This window comes from Lissotriton helveticus, chromosome 11 (assembly GCF_964261635.1).
Source record: "Lissotriton helveticus chromosome 11, aLisHel1.1, whole genome shotgun sequence".
Taxonomy (NCBI): domain Eukaryota; kingdom Metazoa; phylum Chordata; class Amphibia; order Caudata; family Salamandridae; genus Lissotriton; species Lissotriton helveticus.
Window position 1 is genome coordinate 773,001,095 of NC_136072.1, and position 23,603 is coordinate 773,024,697.

Genomic DNA, 23,603 nt, shown 5'->3' on the forward strand with positions numbered 1-23,603 from the left:
GCGATGAAGAATACCTGTGTGGTTCTCCCAGGGCCTGCGACTGGAGGTCGCCCACCTGTCCGCCCCGTCCGCCTCCGGGACGCTGACGGGCGCAGACTGGCTTTCCTTAGGCGCTCCTTTGGCCCGGGTCAGGCGCGTCCGCTGCGCTGAGCCATCACCATCTAAATTTATAGTTCCCGCCCGTGAGGCAGCAAGCCTAGTCCGCCGACTAGCAAGCCTGCCTCATCCAAAATGGCTGCCGAACTAATGCGCAGCCTCCCAGTCCCACAATACCCCTCAGCTCCTCGTCAGCTGAGAGGGGGGCAACCAGATGGACTCGGCGCTAGGGTGGCAAGGAAGAACAGCGCGGCAGTCAGGGGAGTCAGGTAAGTGCTCAGATGCCCCCAAAGGAGTTAAAACACAATCCCCATAATAGTAGCAAAAACAGAACAAAAGAAGATCTCCCAGCTTCCGCCTCAGGAGAGAAAAGAAAGGTAGCTAGCAATGCACTATTAAAAGAATGGCACAACACAGAACAACGATGCACTGCAAATTTAAAAACAAAGAGCAAAGGGGTAATTCTGTATCAATTTTAAAACTCAGTTTGTGCAGCTTGCTCTGCTAGGCATCCGCCACGGGAGTCGCGCTATAGCAGGTGGATATCCCCAACTTCTGTGGCACTGGGATGCCTAAGGGTAGACATGTACTATAGAAGTGCCAATAGAATAGAATATTGTTGCAAAAATTGTAATAAAAACTTAAGTAAAGGTGCAAGAGGACATCACATACTACTTTAACCGTCTTTGCCTCAATCAGAAATCACAATCCCATTGATATTGTAACAAGCTTATGTGTTTTTTTTTTTCAAAACTCTTTTTTATTGACAGATCGTATATGAGACACACCACTCCGTACCCCGGAGGAGCTGCAACAGATACATCATAGCATAATCAGCGATCCATAAAACAGTTTAATACATAACCCCCGCCCCTCCTACCTCCCCCCCTTGCTCCCCCCTCCCATGGCCCCTGTCCTCCCCCCTCCCCCCTGCACAACGTCTCTATGTCTCTCAAGAAAGTCCGTGTTCTATACAAAACAGAACGTGTATAATATCGCCTCCATCACACCAACCCCGCATCTCCTTCCAACGGTGCCGGGGGTTCCAACCAAAGACCCCTGTAGTCCGCCCACTTTTTCCATATTTTGTGGTGTTTTCTAGAGCAGCCCCTGGCTTCAAATATCGGTCGCTCTAACCCCATACAGAAATCCAGGCCTTTTTTCCACATAACCACTTTGGGAGCCCTGGGATCTTTCCAAGCATGAGCTACATCCCTCTTAGCTACTGTAAGACCCAGTAAAAGCAAATTGTCTCTTATAGATGTTACCACCCACTCCCTCAAGCACATGGAGCAATCCCAATTTGGGGGTACGGGGGAGGTCCCAGCCCAGCACCTCCGACAGACAATCCCACACCCCAGTCCAGAATCCAACTAAACATACACAGCTCCACACAGTATGTATGAAGGTACCCTCTTCATGTCCACACCTTAGGCACATTGGAGACTCAATCAAGCCTGCCCGCCACAATCGCTCCCTGGTGTAATAGGCCCTGTGTAAGTACTTGAATTGTATAAAGCGCAGGCGCATGGCAATGGCCGCTCCTCTAGGAGCCTCAAGGGATTACCTCCAGTCCTCCTCCTCCAATTCCCCCACATCCCCCACCCAGCAGTCTCGTAATGATTGTAAGTTGGAAGAGCAGTGTGTAACTAGTGTTTGGTAAATGCAGGATATTTTCTTTTCCTCTAAGTCCCCCATGAATATCTTCGCCTCCATCGGGCTGAATTCAGGCACGGAGTCGAGTCCCTCCAGCGCGGGCATGAGGGCATGTCTGAACTGTAGGTACTTAAAGAACTGTGTTCGGGGCATACAGTGTTCGGGGCATACAGTATTCGGTGCTAAGCTCTTGAAAGGATTTGAGGATCGTGCCCTTCAGGACCTGCCCCAAAGTGGAGATTCCTATCAAATCCCAGCCACGAAAGCCCTGCAGCGATGCCAGTGCCGGCAGTTGCCATTGTGCCAGAGCGGGGTTTCCTCCGTTTGTCTCCCCCACCATCCCATACGACGCAGCGACTGTCGCCAAATCTGGAATACCACCTGGGTTGCCCTGGGCAGCCCCTTCCTCAGCTTTGCGGAGTATAAGATAGTATGCAACGTATCTGGGTCCATCAGGTATCTCTCAAGGGCATACGCTGGGTCCCCTCTGTCTCCGTACCACCATTCATTTAGGACCAGTAGATGTGATGCTTGATAATAGGATAGCATATCGGAGGTCGCCAGGCCTCCGCAGTATGTGGACAAAAAGCAGGTATGCAAGGCCACTCGCGCCGCCCCCCCTGCCCAAAGGAACTGGCCCAGGGCCGAGTTGACCTGCTTGAACCATTGCGACGGGATCGTGTAGGGGTGATTTTGCAGCTGGTAGAGAAGGTGCGGGAGGGCAACCATTTTGAAAATAGCCGATCTGCCATAGAGGTTGAGGGGCATACGGGACCAAGATTTCATCTCATTCCGGACCTTGTCCCAGACCGGCATTATGTTTCGTTCCCGAGCCACCGCCGGCGAGACCGTCAAAAATACTCCCAGATATTTGAGGCCCCCCACTGCCACCTGCAATATCGATGCCCATGTCCCAATCCCCGTGCGGTCACCTAGCACCCAAAGGGTGGATTTCCGCGGGTTCAGATACTGTCCCGACACTTCACCAAAGATCTTCATTATTTCTAAAGCTCTAGGACCTGACCGATTCACATTTGTGAGGAAGAACAGGACATCGTCCGCATACAGTGCGATTCTGTCTGACGGCCCTGCTTCCCATTCAAATCCCCGCAGCTGCGCATCCATCCGAACCCATGCGGCCAGCGGCTCCATAGCCAGGGCGAACACGTACGGCGAGAGGGGGCATCCCTGCCGAGTGCCACGCCCTATCGGAAAGGCCTCCGATGTCGCTCCCGCCACCCTCACCGAGGCCGTCAATCCGGTATAAAGTAACTTTAAGTATGACATAAAATGCGGCCCTGTCCAGGTGAACACCTCCTCAGGAGAGTTAAAGAAGTGTGTGCTGGCCTGATAAACTACCCGCAAACAGTCCGGGTACAGCAAAGCATATTGTATCTTCAAGTCCCGAAGGCGAGCTTTAGCCGCTGTAAAGGATCGCCGTTGTTGTACAACCAGTTTCGTGTAGTCTGGGAATATCAGGATTCTCTGGTTGTCGCACAGAAGGGGCTCCTTCAGTCGCGCTTGCCTCAGGATAGTGTCTCGATCGTGGTAATTAAGTAGTTTGGCTATTACCGGCCGAGGGCGCTCGCCAACCGGCGGTTTCTGCATAAGCGCTCTATGTGCTCGTTCGATTATGAAGCAGCGGGAAAGGGACTCCGGCGGGAGCCAGCCCTCCAGCCACCGAGTTAGGAAAGCCTCCATGTCCCCCTTCTCACAGCCTTCCGGAAATCCAACAAATCTAAAGTTGTTGCGTTGGGCCCGCCCCTCCGCGTCCTCTGCCCGGAGCGCCAGGCCCCACTGAATCCCTTCCATGTTGGCTACCTTCTTCTTCAGGATCGCCACGTCGTCCTCTACTCTAGTTATTCTGGTCCCAGCTTCCGTTATGCGGGCCACGGCATTCCTCAAATCTTGTCGCAGAAGGGTAACGTCCGCCCCCACGGCCCCTATCTTGGCATCCAGCATGTCCCTAGATTGTGTGATTGCCGCCATAAGTGCTGCGTTGTCCGGCCCCGGTGCCTGGTGACCCCCCCCCCCTCCCCCCGAGGCTCCAGCGGTCCCACTCGGGCCGGTAAACTTGTCAAGTGTCCCCTGTTTCGTAGTGCCGCCGCCGCTCCCGGCTCTAGTCATGGTCAGGGACCGTTAGGGTCGCTCCTCCGGATTCCGCTGATGTAGCTCTCAGTGTTATTCCAGCAGAGGGGGGCTCCTCGCTAGTGTTTCGCCCGTCCTCTAAGGCCCAGCCGGGCTCACCAGCCACCCCAGGACCCAGACGATCACTCAGCTACTGACCCAAGCCGCTCACCATAACTCAAAAGCCCAATTGTCTGTTTCTAGATGGTGCTCTGCCCGCTTGTGGTGCCACTCAGCTCCTCTCCTGATTCCCGCAATGAGGCGCCTCCAGGTCCCCGGACGCGGGACGCGGGACCCGCATCCACTGCCCCCGGGCCCTGCCGCTGTCCCTGTAATCCCGGCTTAATCCGTTGCACCGCAGTTATGCGCCGTGCAGGCCACCGTGCCACGAGCTGGGCATTTTCGTATATTGTGCGCCGTGGTCCGACTTAACCGCCGAGCCGCTCAGCACACTGTCTGTCCCAGGGCGTTGGGGTCCCAGCAGCACCCACAGCCACAGGCCCGTTCTCTGCGGCCCGACACAGCCGCCGGGCCCCTGCTAGCCGCCCCTCCTCTGTCACCACACCTCCGGGCCACCTCACCTTCCCCCCCGGGTCGGCTCACCGTGTGGAATGCTGTTTTGTGTCGCAGCCGCACTTCGGTAGTACAGCCACCGCCTCCGGCCAGCCAATCCTCAAACTTTAGGGCCCGGCTGCACAGCACCCTCCAGGCCTCTCCTCCGCCGTGTCTCTAGGCTCGCCAGGCGATCTCCCCTGCCGTGGGCGCCTCCGTGCCCCGCTATGTCCAGGAGCAGTTAGCGCCGCCGAGGCATCCACCACTGTCTGTGATAACACCTCCGCGCCGCCGGCTCATCACTGCTTGCCATCGGCCGTCGTGAAACTCGAGGTCCCCGGCTCCTCCTCTCGATATAGGCCGCACCACCTCTGGCCGTGATGTTCGGATTTCCGCACCTCCGATCCGGCCCAGCTTCTCTCCAGGTCCGCCGGCCCCCTACAGCAGCACGGCCCCTCGCCGGGACGCTCGTGGGTGAGGGGAAGGCAGGATAATTTAGCGGATAGAGAATCGGCGGGAAAGAGCTCTCCTAAGCTGCGTCCGCCATGCTGGCTACCTTGGCCATGTCCCAAGCTTATGTGTTTTAACATAATTTCTGAGAAAGAAAGAGTGATGTTGAAGCCATCACTCAGAATAGTTTTAATTGATTCAGATTCATTTGTTCTTATACGGACCCTGGGCGAGTGCCCTTTCCAATGAGAAATCCCATTCACTTTATATTTAAATAACTTGGATGCTACACGGCAGACATACGATTGGGTTCTAGTGAGGCAAACGTCATAAAATCATGCCATGATTGGGTTGACATTTTGAAGCGTGTTTCTATTTTTTTTTTTTATTTGCTTCATGCAACTTACAACTGATGAGATATTTAATCAATGTGCTTAAGTAATCACCATAAAGGTAAGCCAGATTGAGATATGGTTTACTTTTAAAAACAGACTACATGAGTATGGGGTGTTGACAGAGGAATTTTCAGCTCTTTTGTAATTATATGGGCTGAATACAATCAGAATAATATTCGCAGGGCCTAACTTAAAGCATAGCATGAGTGAATACAAAAGATTTAAGTGGGCCATTCCCGTACCCACTTAGACTTAAGCACTTAAAATCACAAAGCCCATATAATCAGAGTTGAACGTAAAAACCTTAATAAAAATTGTTCCCTCCGTTCTGCTGTATCAGCCCCAAGAAAATGGCACGTTAGCCAGTTTCATTGTTTTTTGCTTTGCTCTTTTTTAAAGTGTCTCTTGTACTAACGTACTAACGGATAACTGGGCAAAAAGTGCTCAATATGTGACAGTAGAGGCAAAATGGCCTCAGCGGAGAAATCATAATCTGCTCTAGCACAGCAGTGGACAATACCACTACGAATGTGAAGTAAAATATATAAATATTTGGAAGACTTACCAGCAGAGTCATAGCCTCGGTACTCAAGCCTCTGGAGACCTTTAATTAGGGTTTCCAAGATCTCACGTCTAGTGCGGGGCACACAGTAGTTGAGGTAAGCGAAGATGCCTAGAGAAAGAAAATAGAAATTTAGAGATTTGGTTCTAAAAAGAATTCGCAAAGCTGATATACCAGTTCTTAATGTAGCGATGTACGCACCCTAGTCTTGACCCAGAGTTAATAATGTCCGAAACCAAAGGACACACAACAAATCCCAAAAAGATGGATCAGGCATTCTCTAATATGCAAAGAAGCTTCTAAAACGTATTTGTATCTAGTCGTTTTAAATAAAAAATAAAAAAGTAAAGAATATTATAATGGTAAGGTACTTATACGAATAGATATATGAAATTGATGTTTTCAATGTCATAGTTATTATTGATTCATATAGAGAGCAGGTTTTTCAAATATATTTATGTTCCGATCTATGTGGCCTCCCAATAGCAGACGAGAATATTACAGGCAAGCAAATACCAGGCCGAATTTTAACATTCTACGGGTTCAGAATTAGTAAACAGCAAAAACTCTATCTTGCTGTTGGAGGACACCCCTATCTATGGTCACAAAAGTAATGCACATTTACAGTCGGATCCACCTCTTGTAGGTCAATGGAGAGTTTGCAAGACAATCCTCTCCTACAATAATTGTGTTTATATGGTCATTTAGAGGCGCTACTTTTGTTAACTACGACCACATTTCTAAACTGGGTGAAAAGTTCTTCACTTGCTATGTAAAGTTATCTCTCTTGAAGAACGAAAGCGTATTTTTCACTAGCTCTCCAGAGACTCCAGTTAACTGTTTTGTATAGCCAGATAGGCATAAAGGTTCCCACTGTCAGTGAACGTCACGCCGGCATGGTTGGTGTGCTACATGAGGATGCTGAAGCATAGTAAAAAAAAAAAAATATTTAAAAAGAACAAAAACAATGTGAGGTTGCAACACCATGCATTCCTTAACAATGAGAAGTCAGCACTTGCGCATTACTACTGTAATCCAGCCATAAATGAATGAGAACCGAGGTGTTTACCGAATGAAACTCTGATCCCAAGGAGTGGCTCCACTGAGTCAATGGCTCGGCCCCACCTGTGCAGATTTCAACCGTCTGATATTCCCACAGGTTCTGCTTCCGGGCTAATTATTAACTGCAAGTGGCCCAAAATGCTATAAGGTAATTTATGACGAGCGAGACTGAGGCATTGCAGTTCACTGGCAGCACACCATTCTGAGAGGATCATACAAGAAAAAAAAAAAAAATATATATATATATATATATATATATATATATATATATATATAACATTCCTACGAAGACAACTGGCGACGAGTTATAAGTGTTCCTTATGAGAGAACGAGTCAGACATTCAAACTCTCCTTGTTTTATTGACGCTTCACAGAAGTCAGCGGTGACAGCAAACTGAAGCAGCTTTTTCCAACCTAGTTCCCGCCTGTAGCCGACAGTTCAGGACAAAGGGAAATCCGTGTACTTAAGCTGGGGGAAAAAACACCCTGCTGGCTGCTGTTACCAACACTGGTCAACGAGGGAATCTTCTTGTTAAATCCACCATCTAAGCAGAACACAAACTGCACAGTCAAATGAGGAACGCAGGTGGGTCTACTTACAGCTCAGCTGCCCCAACTTTCTACCAGGCACCTCAAATATATCTTTAGACGGTATTGGGAGTCAGTGTTCCAACGTTGTATTGCAACTGCATTTGGCTAGCACTTCATGCCGGATTCCAAGGCATCAAAGAGCATTAACGGACAGGTGGTATAGTATACTATGCAGTTTTGAAGTGCTTGCAAATTCAGAAATACTGTTCCAGCGTTGCAGTCTTGTATCTGGATGACAGCAATGATCTCTACCACGGCCTCCTAGACTTCACTCTGTCCCTCCTTAACCCCTTCCACGCTCATGACGAGCTGGGCTCATCATGCAGTAGCCTCCTGCTACGCTGATGACGAGCCCAGCTCGTCATGAATAATGGTGTTTATGAAGTTCAAGCACAGGAGAAAAATCCCCATAGCGTTCAAGGTGTTAAGGATATCCTACCTACTGCAGCATGCCTAATTAAGGGCCCAAAGAAATATGACCACATCAGCCCCACCATGACAGAACTCCAGTGTGTCTGCTTGCCTGCCCATACCATCTTCAAAAACGAGAAGCATAAACTAAAAAGTCATCACAACTGGCATCCCTGCCTGACAAGCTCCCATCTTCAGTGCCCCTAGGCACACCCGCAACCAAGACACCATTGATGGAGAGTAAATGTTAAATGATGCATGCCTCTACCAATTCTTACTTCTAAAAGAGATTACAAAAAATATTTCTCGATGAACACATGAAGACCGGTAACTGAAAAACGTGAAATGTCATGCTGCATCCTAAAAGCATGCAGTAGCGTTTTTAAATATGAGCATGACAAAATGTAAACAAAGAGAGAAAAGAAGCAATGAATTTCATTATGAATAATAAAACCTGCTTTAAGAAACAACCCTTAGTTAATATAGAGCAGGGGTCTCCAACCTTTTGTGTAGTCAGAGCTACTTCTGGCCAGTGAAAATCGCCGTGAGCTACTGAACCCGAAGCAACTCGCACATTTTTCAGAGAGACCCCCCACGCCTAGTTTCATTGACTTAAAGCCTAATTTCATCAGAGCCCATACTGTGGTTTGAACAAAATACCCAAGACAGGCCTGACTTAAGAGTTCCCTAGAACACCAAAAGAAATGACTTTGGATTTGTGACGCTTCAAGACATTTCAATTAATAGGTCCAAAATGAAGGTCCAAAATTTCAGAGACACTGCTAACGAGTACAAATTACAAAACGATAAAGTAGTACTATCACAAAATTAGCTGCAATACACCATATCATTTGTCTTTTTTGCTGCATGATTTTGTCAAATTTGCTGCATAATTTGGTCCCCCAGTGCCACATAATACCAGTGGCCCTGAACCATGACTTAACAGTCATGCCCCCTCAATCCCATGCCCATCTACTCCCCCCCCCCCCGTCTCATCATGAGCTTGGCCTTGATTATTGGCCACAGATAACTGCAGAGTTGTAGGAGGCAGTGGTACCCAAGGGCTTGTGGAAAGTGAGCAATCAGACAGCAGCACGAAAATCCTACTGCTGATCCGGGCTGTATCTATTTTTACCTGCCTGCCAAGTAACGCTAACCTATACATGTGCCTTTCAACGTTTTATTGCTTTTATTGTATTGCCTGTATTGTCATTGTTGTGTCTGTGACTGCTGTTGTCTGTCTTCCCCCGCTGCCTGTCCGTGGTCCGTGCCCCTTTTTCTTCCCTCTGTTCCCCTCGCTGTCCCCGTTCTCTCTCTGCCTGGTCATTTCCTTCAGTACCCCTCGCTGCCCTGTGTCTCTGCCCGATTTTCCCTTCTGTTCCCCTCGCTGCCCCCGTGCCTCTTTGCCCGTTCTGACTTCGGTTCTTAGCTGCCCCTGTTCCACTCGTTTTCCCCGCCTTTCTGCCCTCCGTTCCACTCGTTTTTTGTACCCTTCTGCCTTCTGTTCCACTCGTTTTTTGTGCCTTTCTGCCCTCTGTTCCACTCGTTTTTTTGTGCCTTTCTGCCCTCTATTCCACTCGTTTTCCCTTTGTTTTTTGTGCCCTTCTGCCCTCTGTTCCACTTGTTTTTGTGCCCTTCTGCCCTCTGTTAGATTCGTTTTTTGTGCCTTTCTGCCCTCTGTTCCACTCGTTTTTCCTTCGTTTTTTGTGCCCTTCTGCCCTCTGTTCCACTCGTTTTCCCCTTGTTTTTTGTGCCCCTTCTGCCCTCTATTCCACTCGTTTTTCCTTCCTAACCGGCGCTCTCTGACACCTTGTCAGCCATCACTCCCACGGGATCCCTAATTCCACCAAGGAGCTTACCTGCGGTGGAAGGCACGTCTCCTACTGCTCCGACGATGACGCCACAAGAGTTTGACTCTCACGAGAGGAGGCTGCAGCTCCAGGAGAGGAGCGTCATCCTCTTCGCCCGCCCCCACCCCAGCTTAGCTCCAATCCGAGCGGCTGGTTTGGGTGAGGGCGGGCAAATGGAGCCGGAAAGGCTGAAGGGCTACACGAGCTACTCCTGGGGTCTCGGTGAGCTACCGGTAGCTCGCGATCGACCGGTTGGAGACCCCGGATATAGAGATTGTGGTGACAATAACTGCTAAAATGAAATGAGGTTGCAGGATAAAGCTCCTGAATTGACTAAAATGCTAATTTCAATTATAAATGGTAATATGAACAACAGCAGCTTTCTCTGACGTTAAACGATAAAACATGTACTTCAGAGTGACACGTTAATGTTTGCTTTGAAAAATTATGAATATACAAAAGATATTGAAAACATTTATTTTAGTAGTGCCAAATACTGGCATGCAACTGCTTAAGAAGAATAGTGATTGAATTAATTAAGAATAGTCATAACGCAATTAATAATGGGTGATTTATAAAAATCATAACGTGGTAGTATTTCATATAGGCCTCAGATGCTTTTCTATCTTGCTCAAAAGGCAGAATCAAGCTGAAAGTAGTCACTTCAGACGCCATGAGAACTTTCAGTGAAGTTTTTTTTCTGTACTGAAACACAATAGGTTCACTTTTGATTCTGCGACGATGTATCACTAGGATTGCAAACCCAGGACAAAGCACCTGAGAAGGGACAAACTGTGTAAAAGGAAGTTTCTTACTTCCGTGAAAAGGATGAAACTTTGGAACTTAATGACTTTGCAAAGGATTACTTAATGCTTCTGGATTTTTTTGTGAGGTATTGATCACATCATGAGCGGGCCACCTTGAGTAACCAATGGAACTCATATAAGGTTTTGGAAAGGATACTTTGTGGGTATAAACCGTGAACTTTTGGAAGTATAATTGCCCCTTGGAGGAGGAGTCGGGCTCGATGTAATTTTCCATTTTCCTGCATAGCATGCTGTCCGACCGAACTTTGAGTTCCCTTCAATGCCAAATCCCTTGAACTGAACTTTCTTGACTCTCCTGAACCTGCACTTTGGCAGCTGGTAAAATTGAGCAGGAAATAACCTTTCTGTTGAAGGGTTTACTGACTCCTTCTGTGGCACGCTGTGTTACAGTGTGTCAGTCAGTCTGCGACACACACACAAAAGTTTGATATTCATGATGGTGGATGAATTGGAATTCATTGTTTAGATCTGGGCCCAACCAAAATAAATGATGAAAATAAGAGTTATGGTGGTGTGATGAAAAGTGGTAAGTCTTACACTGCATCACCATCACAGACAAAGTTCAGAAAAGAGGAAACAAGGATACAAGCACAGACCTACGATCTGGAATGATGCCCCTGTATCCACCAGGACTCCTCCAACCCTGTACCAAATTTGGGAAAAAACAAGACGCATGTCGTAAACACTCCAGGCACTTCACTAGTAGAAGCACTTTATTCTTAAGGTACAGAGTATACAAACTACAACAATAACAGGAGCCAGTAGCATGAGCCCTCAACGCACCTCTTTCAAGAATACTACATTTTGATAAGTTAACGGTTCACAAACCAGCTACCCCTCCTGTGGCACGTTGACTCTGTTATCCTGCGACTATGTACAGCACTATGCTCTCTTTCAGCTAGGTTTGAGCTATATGAATATTTCATAAATACAAGGGTATTGTCAGGCGGGCAACTAGAGCCAAATTTAGGGGGGGGGCATGAAAAAGATGTTGGGGGGTGGGGCTAATTCTTCCAGCCATAGGCAGAGTGGCTCTAAAAAGGGGTGAAAACACAACAAAAGCCTCATTTACAAGTAAATGGTATTTTAAAGACCTGTGAAGTACTAGGGTGCGGCTCCAATTAGACGGTCGCCAGCCGTGAAGCTATCTCAGCCGCGCTGACACACGCGACGGGGGGGGGGCTGAAGGGCTGCAGCCGGTGAGCCCAATGGGTGTTGCGCGCCTGGGTATTGTGCTTGCTGTGAGCATATGTGGGAAATATTTTGGTGTCTGCATGAGTGTTCTCAGTGGCTTTCGTAACGTGTTTTGGAGGCAGTGCTTAGCAGAGTGATGGAGAAAGGATCAGTGAGAGATAGGATGAAAGAGGGTTATATTACCTCCCTGACTCACCAGCGGGAGCAATAGTTTGTCGAATGTCAGAAACCAGTCGGCCTTAAGTGACGGACTTATCGACATGCTAATGACTTGCCCGCATAGTAATACACTGGCATAGTAGCCTGTGTTGTGTCAGCCGCCACCGAAATCACAAATTTTAAAACCGTTGCTATGCTATGGTGTCCCGAAGAATGAAGGCAGGATATGGAGTTCAAGAGCTGGGGTCCCTCAGTGGAAGTAGTCCCACTGCCACCACCATCATGGTGGCAACAAAAGAAAAGGCAAGAAAAAGTGCTTCAGAGGAATGTTGCCATATAAGTAATCCAGGCCTACTGACATAACTTTACATTTTATGAAGTTAAGAAACGATATGATACCTATAAGAGCTCATGACAACATACAATGGTGTCTAGAGAAACTAAGCAGGAATACATTCTGAAATGGTTATTTTCCGTCCCATAGCAAGGGGGAGCACCTTCCTACAGAGGCACTAGAAAAACAGAGAGCTAAGAGAAAAATTATTTCAGGGTCCTGAAATTTGACGTGTGCAATGATGAATGGTCACACTTCTATAATAGAGGAGGATACAGACATTGCATGGACACCGGAAGCAGGAGCCTGAAGCTAGTATCAGGCACCTAACCAAAATATGGGTCAAGTAGCATTTTGATAGTTGGTGCAATAATACCATTTAATTACCTTGTAAGACTACGAACAAAACATATGAAACAACCAAATGTACATATACAAAATACTCTAGAAAAGCAGAGAAGAAACAGTCCCCAAGAACACTTACAAATACAAACCGTGCAGCCCTCTTCTCTTGGGTTTTCACGCCATTATTTAAGTCACACGCAGTGGATACACACATTTTCAGAGTAACAACAACTTTTTTTCCAATTTAATAAAAGCATAGCATGTCCCAATCTGAAAGAACTAGTATTATTTGCACCCAGAGGCCACTCCGAAAGAGCGTAGGCAGGAATGTCACTGTTTGCACCTCAACGGTTGTTGGAGTGCTGAGAAGACTGACATTAGCGAACAACGAACAAAGTTCTTCTCAAAACGTATTCGGATTAGAGCTGCTCTGCTCCCCACAGAGTAGCAGAACCCTGGTTAATCACATTTTCCTGGATGGTTTTAACTATCGATGCCTAAATTCACAGTTTGTATTTGCTTAATGATGGTCGGCAAAGTATTTCCACTACTGTTACTCACGCACACATAAATATGGGCTGGATGGAACATTTCTGAGGTTACTGAATCTGCTAAACTTGTGGAATCTGCTGGAACCTCTCTCTTGTTGCAATTAGTTAGATTAATGCTTTTTTGGGGTAGGAATGCCAACAGCGCCTTTATAATGGATCATGTGAGGTATATTTTGTATTATTCCATTTACTGATCTGACATTTTGTTTGCCTTTCACGCCTTCACTTCCTTTACTCTTTGTTCACATCTTACATTAATAGAAATAGCCACGATTTGTCCGACGCCGAACAATAGGATACTACAGAAGGCAAATGTCACAAAATACAAATAGAATCATTAAAAAAATGCAAGTTCCTCTATACAGAATCTTCACATGCACAAAGCCACCTTTTTTTTTTTAATCGGAAAAAGAACAGCATATTGATACAGCAAGTAAGTACAATAATAACGTATGTGTGAGCGGAATCAATGCAACAAATATGCACTTGGCCGAGTTAATTTCTACTATTTCGCTGACATGCATGTGTACAGTAAATTTCAGAAACAGATTACATCAGCCATATGAAGAAAAAAAAATCAATAAATGTATTAACTTATTCAATCCTTCATATGTCTTTCGTACATCAAGTGTGTAACCAGGAATTAGATCAGATAGGCCTGGTCTAACCAGCTCCCACATCTTCCTTAATCTACTTCGTCTGGGATGATTACAAATGATGGCAAGTCCAGCCACAAAAGTAATATACTCTCCAGAGCCTCCTTCAAAAGACAAGCTTGGGCAATCACCATTATAGCTGCAGTCACAGCAAGGAAGAAGACCCCTAGGAACATAAGACCCAAGGCCCAGTAATACTGTTCTAAGATTGTATTTTACTTCTACCATTTAGAGTGAACTCAGCATTGCAAATACAAATATGGCCGATCTATTTGTTCACATGAGGTTAAAATATGAGCAGTGTCAGATCCGGGCTGGCTACAGCGAAAGCAATCCAATGTATCCCTCAATCCCCATTTGTACAACTTATTCAGTGTTTAGTATAAATCAAAGCGTTTTGAAGGAATGCATCTTTAGCCTAGAAACATTTGAAATGCTTTGGGCGAGCATGTTAGTGCGCCTTATGTCAGTGAAGGAAAAGCTGGAATCACATTTCGAGATCAGCGAGCAGACAGGTTCTCAAACTTATTAGTCTGTTTCTTTATGCTAGTCATTACAGAGTAGAAAAGGCAAATGTAACTGCATTTGGGGGCCTTAATGAATTTAGTTAAAAACTCATTGTACCTTAAGCTAATTTCATTAGAGGAAAAACATGATACAACTGTTCTCACTTGCAGGTAGCAAAATGAACGGAGTTTGAAAAGTCGATATTTACTGCTGGTCTCCTGGAATATCAAGAAGACCCCTGTATTCTAAAGATGACCCGAGTTGGTAATCCGAGAGTCGCGCCAGCACATTGAATAACTGTCCTGAAATTACCTTGGTACATTGGGATTGTTCCAGAGGGGTGTGAACTGGTGGAGCACTGGAATATGGCAGATGGATCGAATATTCGGTCAAACCGTATGATACACCGAAAGAGTCTTGAACTTCGTGTTTTTAAAATAACCTGTGTCAATCAGACTCTTATCAGAGTTAATCGTCTAAGGGAAGAGCTGATATTCTGGAAATAAGCCAGCCAGATCCCAGAGTCCTGTCCCCACTACTGCAGAGTCTTTAAATAAATGCAGCCAAATACAAGCATTGGAAATGCAATAGGTCTCGCACCATTAGAGTTAGTGCTTTTAGAATTGTTTATGGGTTTTTTTTGTAAATGTTTAGCATTTTTGTTTCCTGTAGCCAATGCTAAAGAATTACAAATAAAAAAAGCCATAAACATTTCTTAAAGCTCTAACTGAAATGGTCTGAGACCTATTGCACTGTGTGAGGGTGAGGGGTTGAGGATGAGTGAGGGTGAGGGTGAGAGTGGGTGAGGGTGAGTGAGGGTGGGGGGTTGAGGGTGAGTGAGGGTGAGGGGTTGAGGGTGAGTGAGAGTGAGGGTGAGTGAGGGTGAGTGAGGGTGAGTGAGGGTGAGTGAGGGTGAGGGGTTGAGGGTGAGTGAGAGTGAGGGTGAGTGAGGGTGAGGGGTTGAGGTTGAGGGTGAGGTGTTGAGGGTGAGTGAGGGTGAGGGTGAGTGAGGGTGAGGGTGAGTGAGGTGTTGAGGGTGAGTGAGGGTGAGGGTGAGTTAGGGTGAGGGGTTGAGGGTGAGTGAGAGTAGTTGAGGCTGAGTGAGGGTGAGTGAGAGTGAGGGTGAGTGAGGGGTTGAGGGTGAAGGTTTGAGGGTGAGGGTGAGCACACAAGCTTAGGAGTATGTCTTAGCACAACTTGCCCTCACCAATCACCTTTCACTTCTCAGGGCCTATGGACTTTCAAGGCTACAGATAGCATCTGCCATGTGCCTTAGAGGAACATTTATGTTTTAAAAATGTATTTGACAAATAATTATCGATCCATAGTTCAGCGCCGGCGAGATTATGCATTTTTGATATTTTTTGTTGCTGCACAGGCACTCGTGAGCATCATCTTTACCAGACTATACTATGGGTGGGCCGAGAGTTAGGCAGTCCAGGATCTGGGTGTTGCCATTTTAGAATGGCCCCTTACTTGCCAACTGATGGAGAATTGTTGGGTGGTCTCACTACTACTCGCTGATCTTGTAATTCATGCTCTAATACAAATGAACACTAAATAGCTTTTTATTCACCATCTCAGCAAGAGGCCAACAATTGAATAAGCAGAGTGTGAACCCTTCAGTGAACAGCACCAGTGTAAGTTGTGGATGACTTGAGGATTGTCGCTCATATTTTAACAGATTCGTAACTATTTCACATACATCTTTTTAGTACGAAAGATTCGCTGTTTTTTATTTTCTCATCTCTGATGCATTTTACTTGTTTCTTTTCATTCCTGCATAAACCATAGAGCCAACTCGGCACAAACGTGTTATAATGTGGTCAGAGGGAGGGGCACTAGATGACGAGATGTGGACTACCGCCACATTATGCAAGCTTGCCAGAGCCTCTGTGCCTTGTGGTAAACTACAGCTGTTCTTGAAGTGCTCAGAGCTGCTTCTTCATTCAACGTAAGCCATCGCTTCACTCCAATGAGAGCATCTGAGCATCCTGAAATTGACGTCCTTTGCATAATAAAAGTGTTTACATACCTCAAGCTTCTTTCTCTAGGATTCTTTCTGTAGGATTTCCTTCTGTTTCCTGCTCAATGGTTTCTTCAATGAAATGTTCTTAATTGCTTGTTTCTTTGCTGATTTTTTGGAGAGCAGAACTAGAGCACAGCTTGTAGCTACTCCTTTCAGTCTTTCGTCATATTTCAGTTACTGGTGCGTGTACTGCATCATTGAGGCACACGGCCCTGGTGCTGGGTGTGCAGGGTCGATTTTTACATTGACACAAACATGGGAAATAAGTGGTGCAAATTGAAATTATACTGTTTTCGTGCATGCTATTTAAAAAACAAAAATACGCTATTCCCTCAAAGTTATTACCAGCAAAATAACGAGAGTGTAGTTTGCACAAAGCTCTAAAATAGCACTGGAAACAAAGACAACAAGTGAAAGCAAGTTGCGGTAAAGCGGGTTTGGGCTTTCATTTAATGTTATTCCCGAAATGTGCTCCAGGCAACACGTTAATCTCTTTGTACGTCGTGTTTGTGCTGCATATTTGGAGGCTTGACAATAACATGCTAGTTGGGGCTGAGCAACACCAAAATGGTTAAAGGGACTGTAAGAAGGGACGGTGCAAGGAAAACAAACTGCGAGGGGCGGAAGGAAGGAGACAATGTAAAAAAAATTCAAATGAAAAGAAGCGAGACGGGTCAATTACATGTTCCCTCCAAGCGCAATGCCGCTGCCAGCAGCGGCAGAGCAAGAAAGTCAGCACAAACAAACGGTGCGAAGAGGTGGCTCAACATATAACGATGCCGACTTTGGAGAAGGAGAACAGGGTTCGAGCCTCAGCGTGGGCGGCATCATTAATTATAAATTAAATAAACTGAGATCTCCTGCATATTAAATATAAATAAATAAACAGCGTGCGTGGGGTGAGGGCAGGAAGCTGCCAGCTATTTAAAAAACAAAAATACGCTATTCCCTCAAAGTTATTACCAGCAAAATAACGAGAGTGTAGTTTGCACAAAGCTCTAAAATAGCACTGGAAACAAAGACAACAAGTGAAAGCAAGTTGCGGTAAAGCGGGTTTGGGCTTTCATTTAATGTTATTCCCGAAATGTGCTCCAGGCAACACGTTAATCTCTTTGTACGTCGTGTTTGTGCTGCATATTTGGAGGCTTGACAATAACATGCTAGTTGGGGCTGAGCAACACCAAAATGGTTAAAGGGACTGTAAGAAGGGACGGTGCAAGGAAAACAAACTGCGAGGGGCGGAAGGAAGGAGACAATGTAAAAAAAATTCAAATGAAAAGAAGCGAGACGGGTCAATTACATGTTCCCTCCAAGCGCAATGCCGCTGCCAGCAGCGGCAGAGCAAGAAAGTCAGCACAAACAAACGGTGCGAAGAGGTGGCTCAACATATAACGATGCCGACTTTGGAGGAGGAGAACAGGGTTCGAGCCTCAGCGTGGGCGGCATCATTAATTATAAATTAAATAAACTGAGATCTCCTGCATATTAAATATAAATAAATAAACAGCGTGCGTGGGGTGAGGGCAGGAAGCTGCCAGATATGGAAATACCAGCATCAAAGAAAACAAGACGGAGGGAAGAGAGGGGAGAGGGGAGGGGGGAGGAGAAATGCGACACGGCGGGAAGGGGCAGGCAGGATGACTCAGGGGAGGGGGCGGAGCGGGGCAGAGCGGCATGTGGGTGTGAAGAAGCCGGGCCTTTGAAGTGAAGCTAAGCTTCACTTCAAAGGTGTCGGAGGAATGCGGGCGGCTGTGCACGCGCTTTTAAGCTCAATGCACATGCGCATTGAGCTTAAAAGTCACGGGCACTGCAAGGAATCGCCACGATTCCTTGCAAGTTAGATAAAGAGTAGATGAGCCCCTATAGTCTCGCTTGCTCGATGCGCATGCGCATCGACAGGCGAGACCTAAAAAACTAGCGAGATGGTAGTGATACCCCGCCCTTGCTGCGTGGAAGTTGAAGCCATCGTATAGAGCTTCACGTTTTTTTGCATTGCCACACAAAATGCTACTAGCCGCTTTCAACATTTTTTAAAAGCACTTGTACAGATACAAGTGACTATACACTGGAACAAATAGAGATACAGTGGGAGAGTAACCATTTTGATGATATTTCATCTACCTATTAGACAGAGGTGTCGTTTATCCCATTTCCTCAGTCTAGACAGGGAAACCCAATACAGTTTCGTAATTAAGAGCTATGATAGCATCCAAAATAACAGGAACAAGAACACCCAAATATTTAGCTGATGTGACAAATCGGGCATCAGTCCCTTCTGGGATCCTATTTGCGATACTTCCTGTCTTGTCTGCATTTAACTTATAACCGGACATTTGCCCAAATGCCACGGCGTCCTCTTCAATGGCGGGAAGATCCCCCTGGGCGATAATGTTAAAGTTGCTAAAACATCAGCATATGCCAGAAGTTTAACCTTCCTATTATGCAATCTCAGGTGTGGATTGAGAACAGACAATTTAAGTGCCCGAATGTATGAATCCAGATACAGGACAAGCAGAAGCGGGGCAAAGGAACATTCCGATATTGTAACAAGGCTAACCTGGTTACAGAATCAGACAGTAATCTCAAACAAGATATCTTGCCAGTTAGTGAGGTGTATAACATCTGTCTCCGTATAATACATTCGGCACCAAAACCCACTGCGGACAGAACTGCCCAAAGATATTGCCAGGAGAGGCTGCTAACTGCTTTTTTGGCATCTAACAGGATCATCCTGTCTGGCTTTTAGATTCTGCAGCCACACTGAGAGCAGATAAGGCAAGACTGACATGAGAGGTAGTATCTTGTGGAGGTATAAATCCATGCTGGGTGGGGTCAAGTAGTGGTTCTATAACCAAAGCCAGGCGTTTTGACAATATATGAGTGTAGATTTTGGAATTGCAGTTAGTTAATGATATAGGGTGGTAAGTTCTGTTATTTAATGGGTGCTTTTTTAATGTTTTTTTTTAAGCAAAGATAGCAATATAGGTATCACCCCATGAGGGTGTCACGCAATGAAGAAAAGACAAAGAGTTCATTAACTCAAAGAAGATTGGGACGATAATATTTTAGAACGTTTATAAAATTTTGTTGGAATAGTGTCTGGGTCAGCGCTTTACCTGTTGCTAGCTGTTCCGATCTCTTCCCTAGTTATTGGAGCATCCAAATTAGCCCTCTGAGCATTTGTAATTTGATTGAGACCATTGACCTGAATATAGTCATAGATCGAGCCCTGAGTTGCTCTGCAATCACCCTTTTATAAATTAGAATACAACTGATGGGAAACTGGGAGGATTACACCTCGTCTCTCATGCTTGTTTCTAGGTTTTCATTACTCTTGTTCTTTAATTGGAATGTTAATGGAATACCCATCTCCTCGCTATTCTCAAAGTACGACAAACATTTGACTCAATACTTTGAGGAAGCCCTATCCCAGATCTTTTTTTCAATTGCATCCTTAGCACAGTTAATTGTCTGAATCTACCAAGTGCAGTATTAGGATTGTTACAGAACTTAAGTAGAAGCGTATGCTCTAGTTCTAGTTGGAAAAACTTCTCCCGCATCTTAGTCTCGGCAGTCTGTTTGACCCTGCTCTTATAGATTATATAAATGGTAGTCTAATCTCTAACAAAGGCTTTCAAGGCATCCCAAACCATTATGGGATTAGAAGACCCTTTGTTAGCACAAATTAGGTCCCTTAGACACAAGACCATATAACAAATATACTCTGCGTCTAATAATAATTTACGATCAAAGCTCTACCAGCGCAATGTTTTGCTGTTACTCAATTCACTGATTTTAAAAATATTGAAAGGGAGTTATGATCAAAAACTATCCTAGGATTTAGTTTAATTGCTAGGGATGATAAAATGCTGTAACTAGCTAAATACATATCTTTACAAGAGGATTAGTGACGAGGTATGAAATTAAATGTAATACCAGGCACACTCACCCGGTGAGCACGCCATACATCGGCGAGAGCATGTTTAACAAGGTTTTCCTTTGAGCCGCCCTGCACTTCTTCATACACCACTGCTATAGCATGCACATAGTAGCGGATTCTACGCCTGGGTAAAAAATTAGATTCAAATCCACACACATAACTTTGGGCGACTGACACATACATAGCCCACCAAGAGGAGGTTATACATGTCTGGGTCATCAGCATTTGCAGCACAGATAACACAAACCATTACTTGAAACCTCTCAACCCCTAAACAAGCAATCAGCCATCTCCCTAAACTATCCACTTTGACCTGGTTAGAAACCCACTCCTTCCCCTTAGATAGTTGTGCCACCCTCTCTGAGGAGTAGCTACCCAGTTGTCGCAAGAGTGTAATAACCTAGGCTGTTCAAATTACGAACCTCCCGAACAGTAAGATGAGCCTCCTGAATACATAAAAGATGGGGCTTGAAAGTAAATACTTCCTCCATGATGTATCTTATCTTGGCAGTGGAGTGCATGCTGTTGACATTCCAACAGAGAATGTACACATCCTGGTTACGACTATTGAGCATATTATCTATTGATAAAACAATTTTTTTTTATATAAACACAGCATGAGTTAATTTATACAAATCATTGAATGGTATATCTTTTCCTTTTCTTCTATCTACCTCCCCCTGATCCCTGCCCACCCCTCCCAGGACACCCCCAAACTCCCCCTCCCGACGTTACCCAAATTAGAGAGTGCCAATTAGACAGACAGATAGATAACCCCTAACTAGTGGTAAAAGAGTTATCCCAGAATTGAAAGATTCTGAAGGGAAGACCCGGGTCAAAAGTAATTCCTTTCTATTTCGAAAGAAGCAAAACCGAGAATAATTCATTCCGTATTCACCTCACCTCATTGTTTTCAAAAAGTTCTGTGCCTTCCAGGGGTCCTAGCAAAATACTGTCTGGCCTTTGAAGCAGATCTTCAAATTTGCTGATTCCAGTAAGGAAACTGTGGCACCCAATGTCTGAGAAGAGGAAATTGTGTAGACGCCATCTACGTTCAGCAGTCACCTGACAGAAGTCAAACCTAACAAAGAATTCAACCTCGCAAGCCTTGACTGGTTTTCCTGGGCTAGCCACTTGAAATATTTGCTGTCTGAACATGAAGTTCCCCATGAAGATCAAAATAGCGCGGGGATACTTCGCAGAGCAGCCCTGGTTAGGTTTGCTGAAGGGGAAACAGTGTGCCCTTTGAATTGACAGTCAATGACCCAGTCACTGAGTTGGGGAAACTGCTGAAATAGATGGACAATGTATCTTTCATCTTGCTTCCTCCAGGGATTCCCAATACACCTAAATTGTTTCTTTGCATCCGATTCTCAACATCTTCAAGTTTCTGAGACATGACCTGCAGTCTACACTCATGCTGGATCACATGATTCTTAATGACTTTTGACGATTCTGCCAAACCAGCTGCTTGGGATTCAATATTGGTCAAGCGGCCATGCAATATATCCATGTTTTTTGCTACATTTTCTGCAGTACCACCTGCATTTTTTGATGCGAAGTCTTTAGAGACATTAAGATCATTTTCTACTCCTCCCTATGCAATTGCAACAAATTGTAAATTAAGGCTAGGGAAGGATCCTCTACTGCGCCCGTTTGTGATATACCTTGAAACTGCACTTGCACTGGCAGCGTCCCAATATAACCCAGGACTAGCAGTCAAGGGAGCAACTTGCTCTTTTGAGAATATGACAGATGATGCATCCTGCATAGTCTTGTTAATAGGTGTAAATCCAACCCCTACGGGATCCCATTGCAAGTCATCCCCGCTAAAATCAGCCAAGGCGAACTCATTACTGTGGCTTTCGGAAAAGTCTACTGTGATCGTTTTAACCCCTTCAGTTTTGGAACTTGGTGCCTCTCCCCATCAGATAGATTGCAATCTTAACCTGAATCCGATTCTGACATGACCAAGCTACCTGTCTTCGAGAAGTCAGACAACAGAAAAAAAGGCTTCCAATGCATCCTGATTTTCGTGTAAAATATCTTAACTATGTACAAGGAGTTGGGGACCAGAACCAGGGTCGACTCCGCTCTCCTCTGTGGTAGCCATCTAGATACAGTAGCGTTGGTGGGGTCCCCTCTCATTGAGAAGCTATCTGTGGACATCTGTGGCAGCAAGTTAAGATCTGCGCTAGCAGCAGCTTCCCAGATCTCAGAGGGGCCAGAGAAACCAGAACTCAAGGTTAAAGTAGAGGGATGAAGCTTGAGCCCAAATCCTTAAGACCCAAAAAATCCACCATCGTTTTCTTTACCAGATTTTGCATGGAAGCATAGGGCAAATTATCACAAACAGGGTCCAACAGGGCACCTACCTGTTTGTCTGGGCTGGCAGTGTACTTGATCCAGCACAAACTCCAGATACCCCATCAAAGGCAGCATCTGCAGGTTCTACAGCATCATTCAAGTCCACCTGATTTGGTTTTTAGTGAATCAGTCTTTATGAATTGTCCAACAGCTATAATGAGTGCCTTGGGGTCCTTGATCCCCTTGGGCTGTTTGGACTTTCTGTTAAGCGTTTTTTTGGGAGCCATTACAGTATTACTTTGCTCACCCTATCACCGGCCGATTCTGCTCGAAGCTCCTGAGCACAAGGCATGCGGGTTCCTCCATGATATCCTCTTCCGGTTGGTGGCATAACAGTATTGCGCCTCTACAACTGATCTAAAACTCTCCCCTCCACCGCCGCCACCACCAACTCTAGGTGCATCTGGAGAAATGTGCGGGTCGCCTCTCCAAGAGCACCACTGATATCTCCTCTTCTGTTACGTTAGTTAATGGGAGTCTTGTAGAGCACTCGGCTACTCGGGCAGAGTGTCCCGGCGCTATACAGATCTGTGGAGGCATGGCTAAGGGAAACACAAGCGAACTACTGTCCAAACAGCCAGGTCTTAAGCCCCTTCCTAAAGGAAAGCAAGTTGTCTAGTTTTCTGAGGGAAAGGGGCAGTTTGTTCCATAGTTGAGAAGCCAGCAATCTATATGAGCCTCCTCCAATGCGCGCTCGTTTGGTTGCAGGAACAATGGCCAGCGCTTGAGAGGCGGATCGTAAAGATCTCAAAGGAAAATAGAACCGCACTCTTCTCCTTAAGTAGACAGCCCCGGTGCCATGCTGAGATTTAAAGGCCATGATAAGAGTCTTGAAAGAAATGTGTTTACGCGCCAGCAGCCAATGTAGCGAATTCAGAAGAGCCAAGGTGTGAGCCCTACGGCTGAGGCCAAAGATGGCCCTCGCCGCTGAATTCTGTACAG

General features: G+C 45.8%; 1 protein-coding gene across 2 annotated transcripts in view; it reads right to left on the reverse strand.

The window, feature by feature from the left end:
- LOC144791889 (glutamine--fructose-6-phosphate aminotransferase [isomerizing] 1) overlaps positions 1 to 23,603 on the reverse strand; it is a 214,894-nt gene that overhangs the window by 169,424 nt on the left and 21,867 nt on the right. For both annotated transcript variants that reach the window (XM_078666670.1, XM_078666669.1), the window contains exon 2: positions 5,842 to 5,949. In XM_078666670.1, the coding sequence (XP_078522796.1) occupies positions 5,842 to 5,949 (108 nt within the window). The remainder of the gene's footprint in view (positions 1 to 5,841; positions 5,950 to 23,603) is intronic.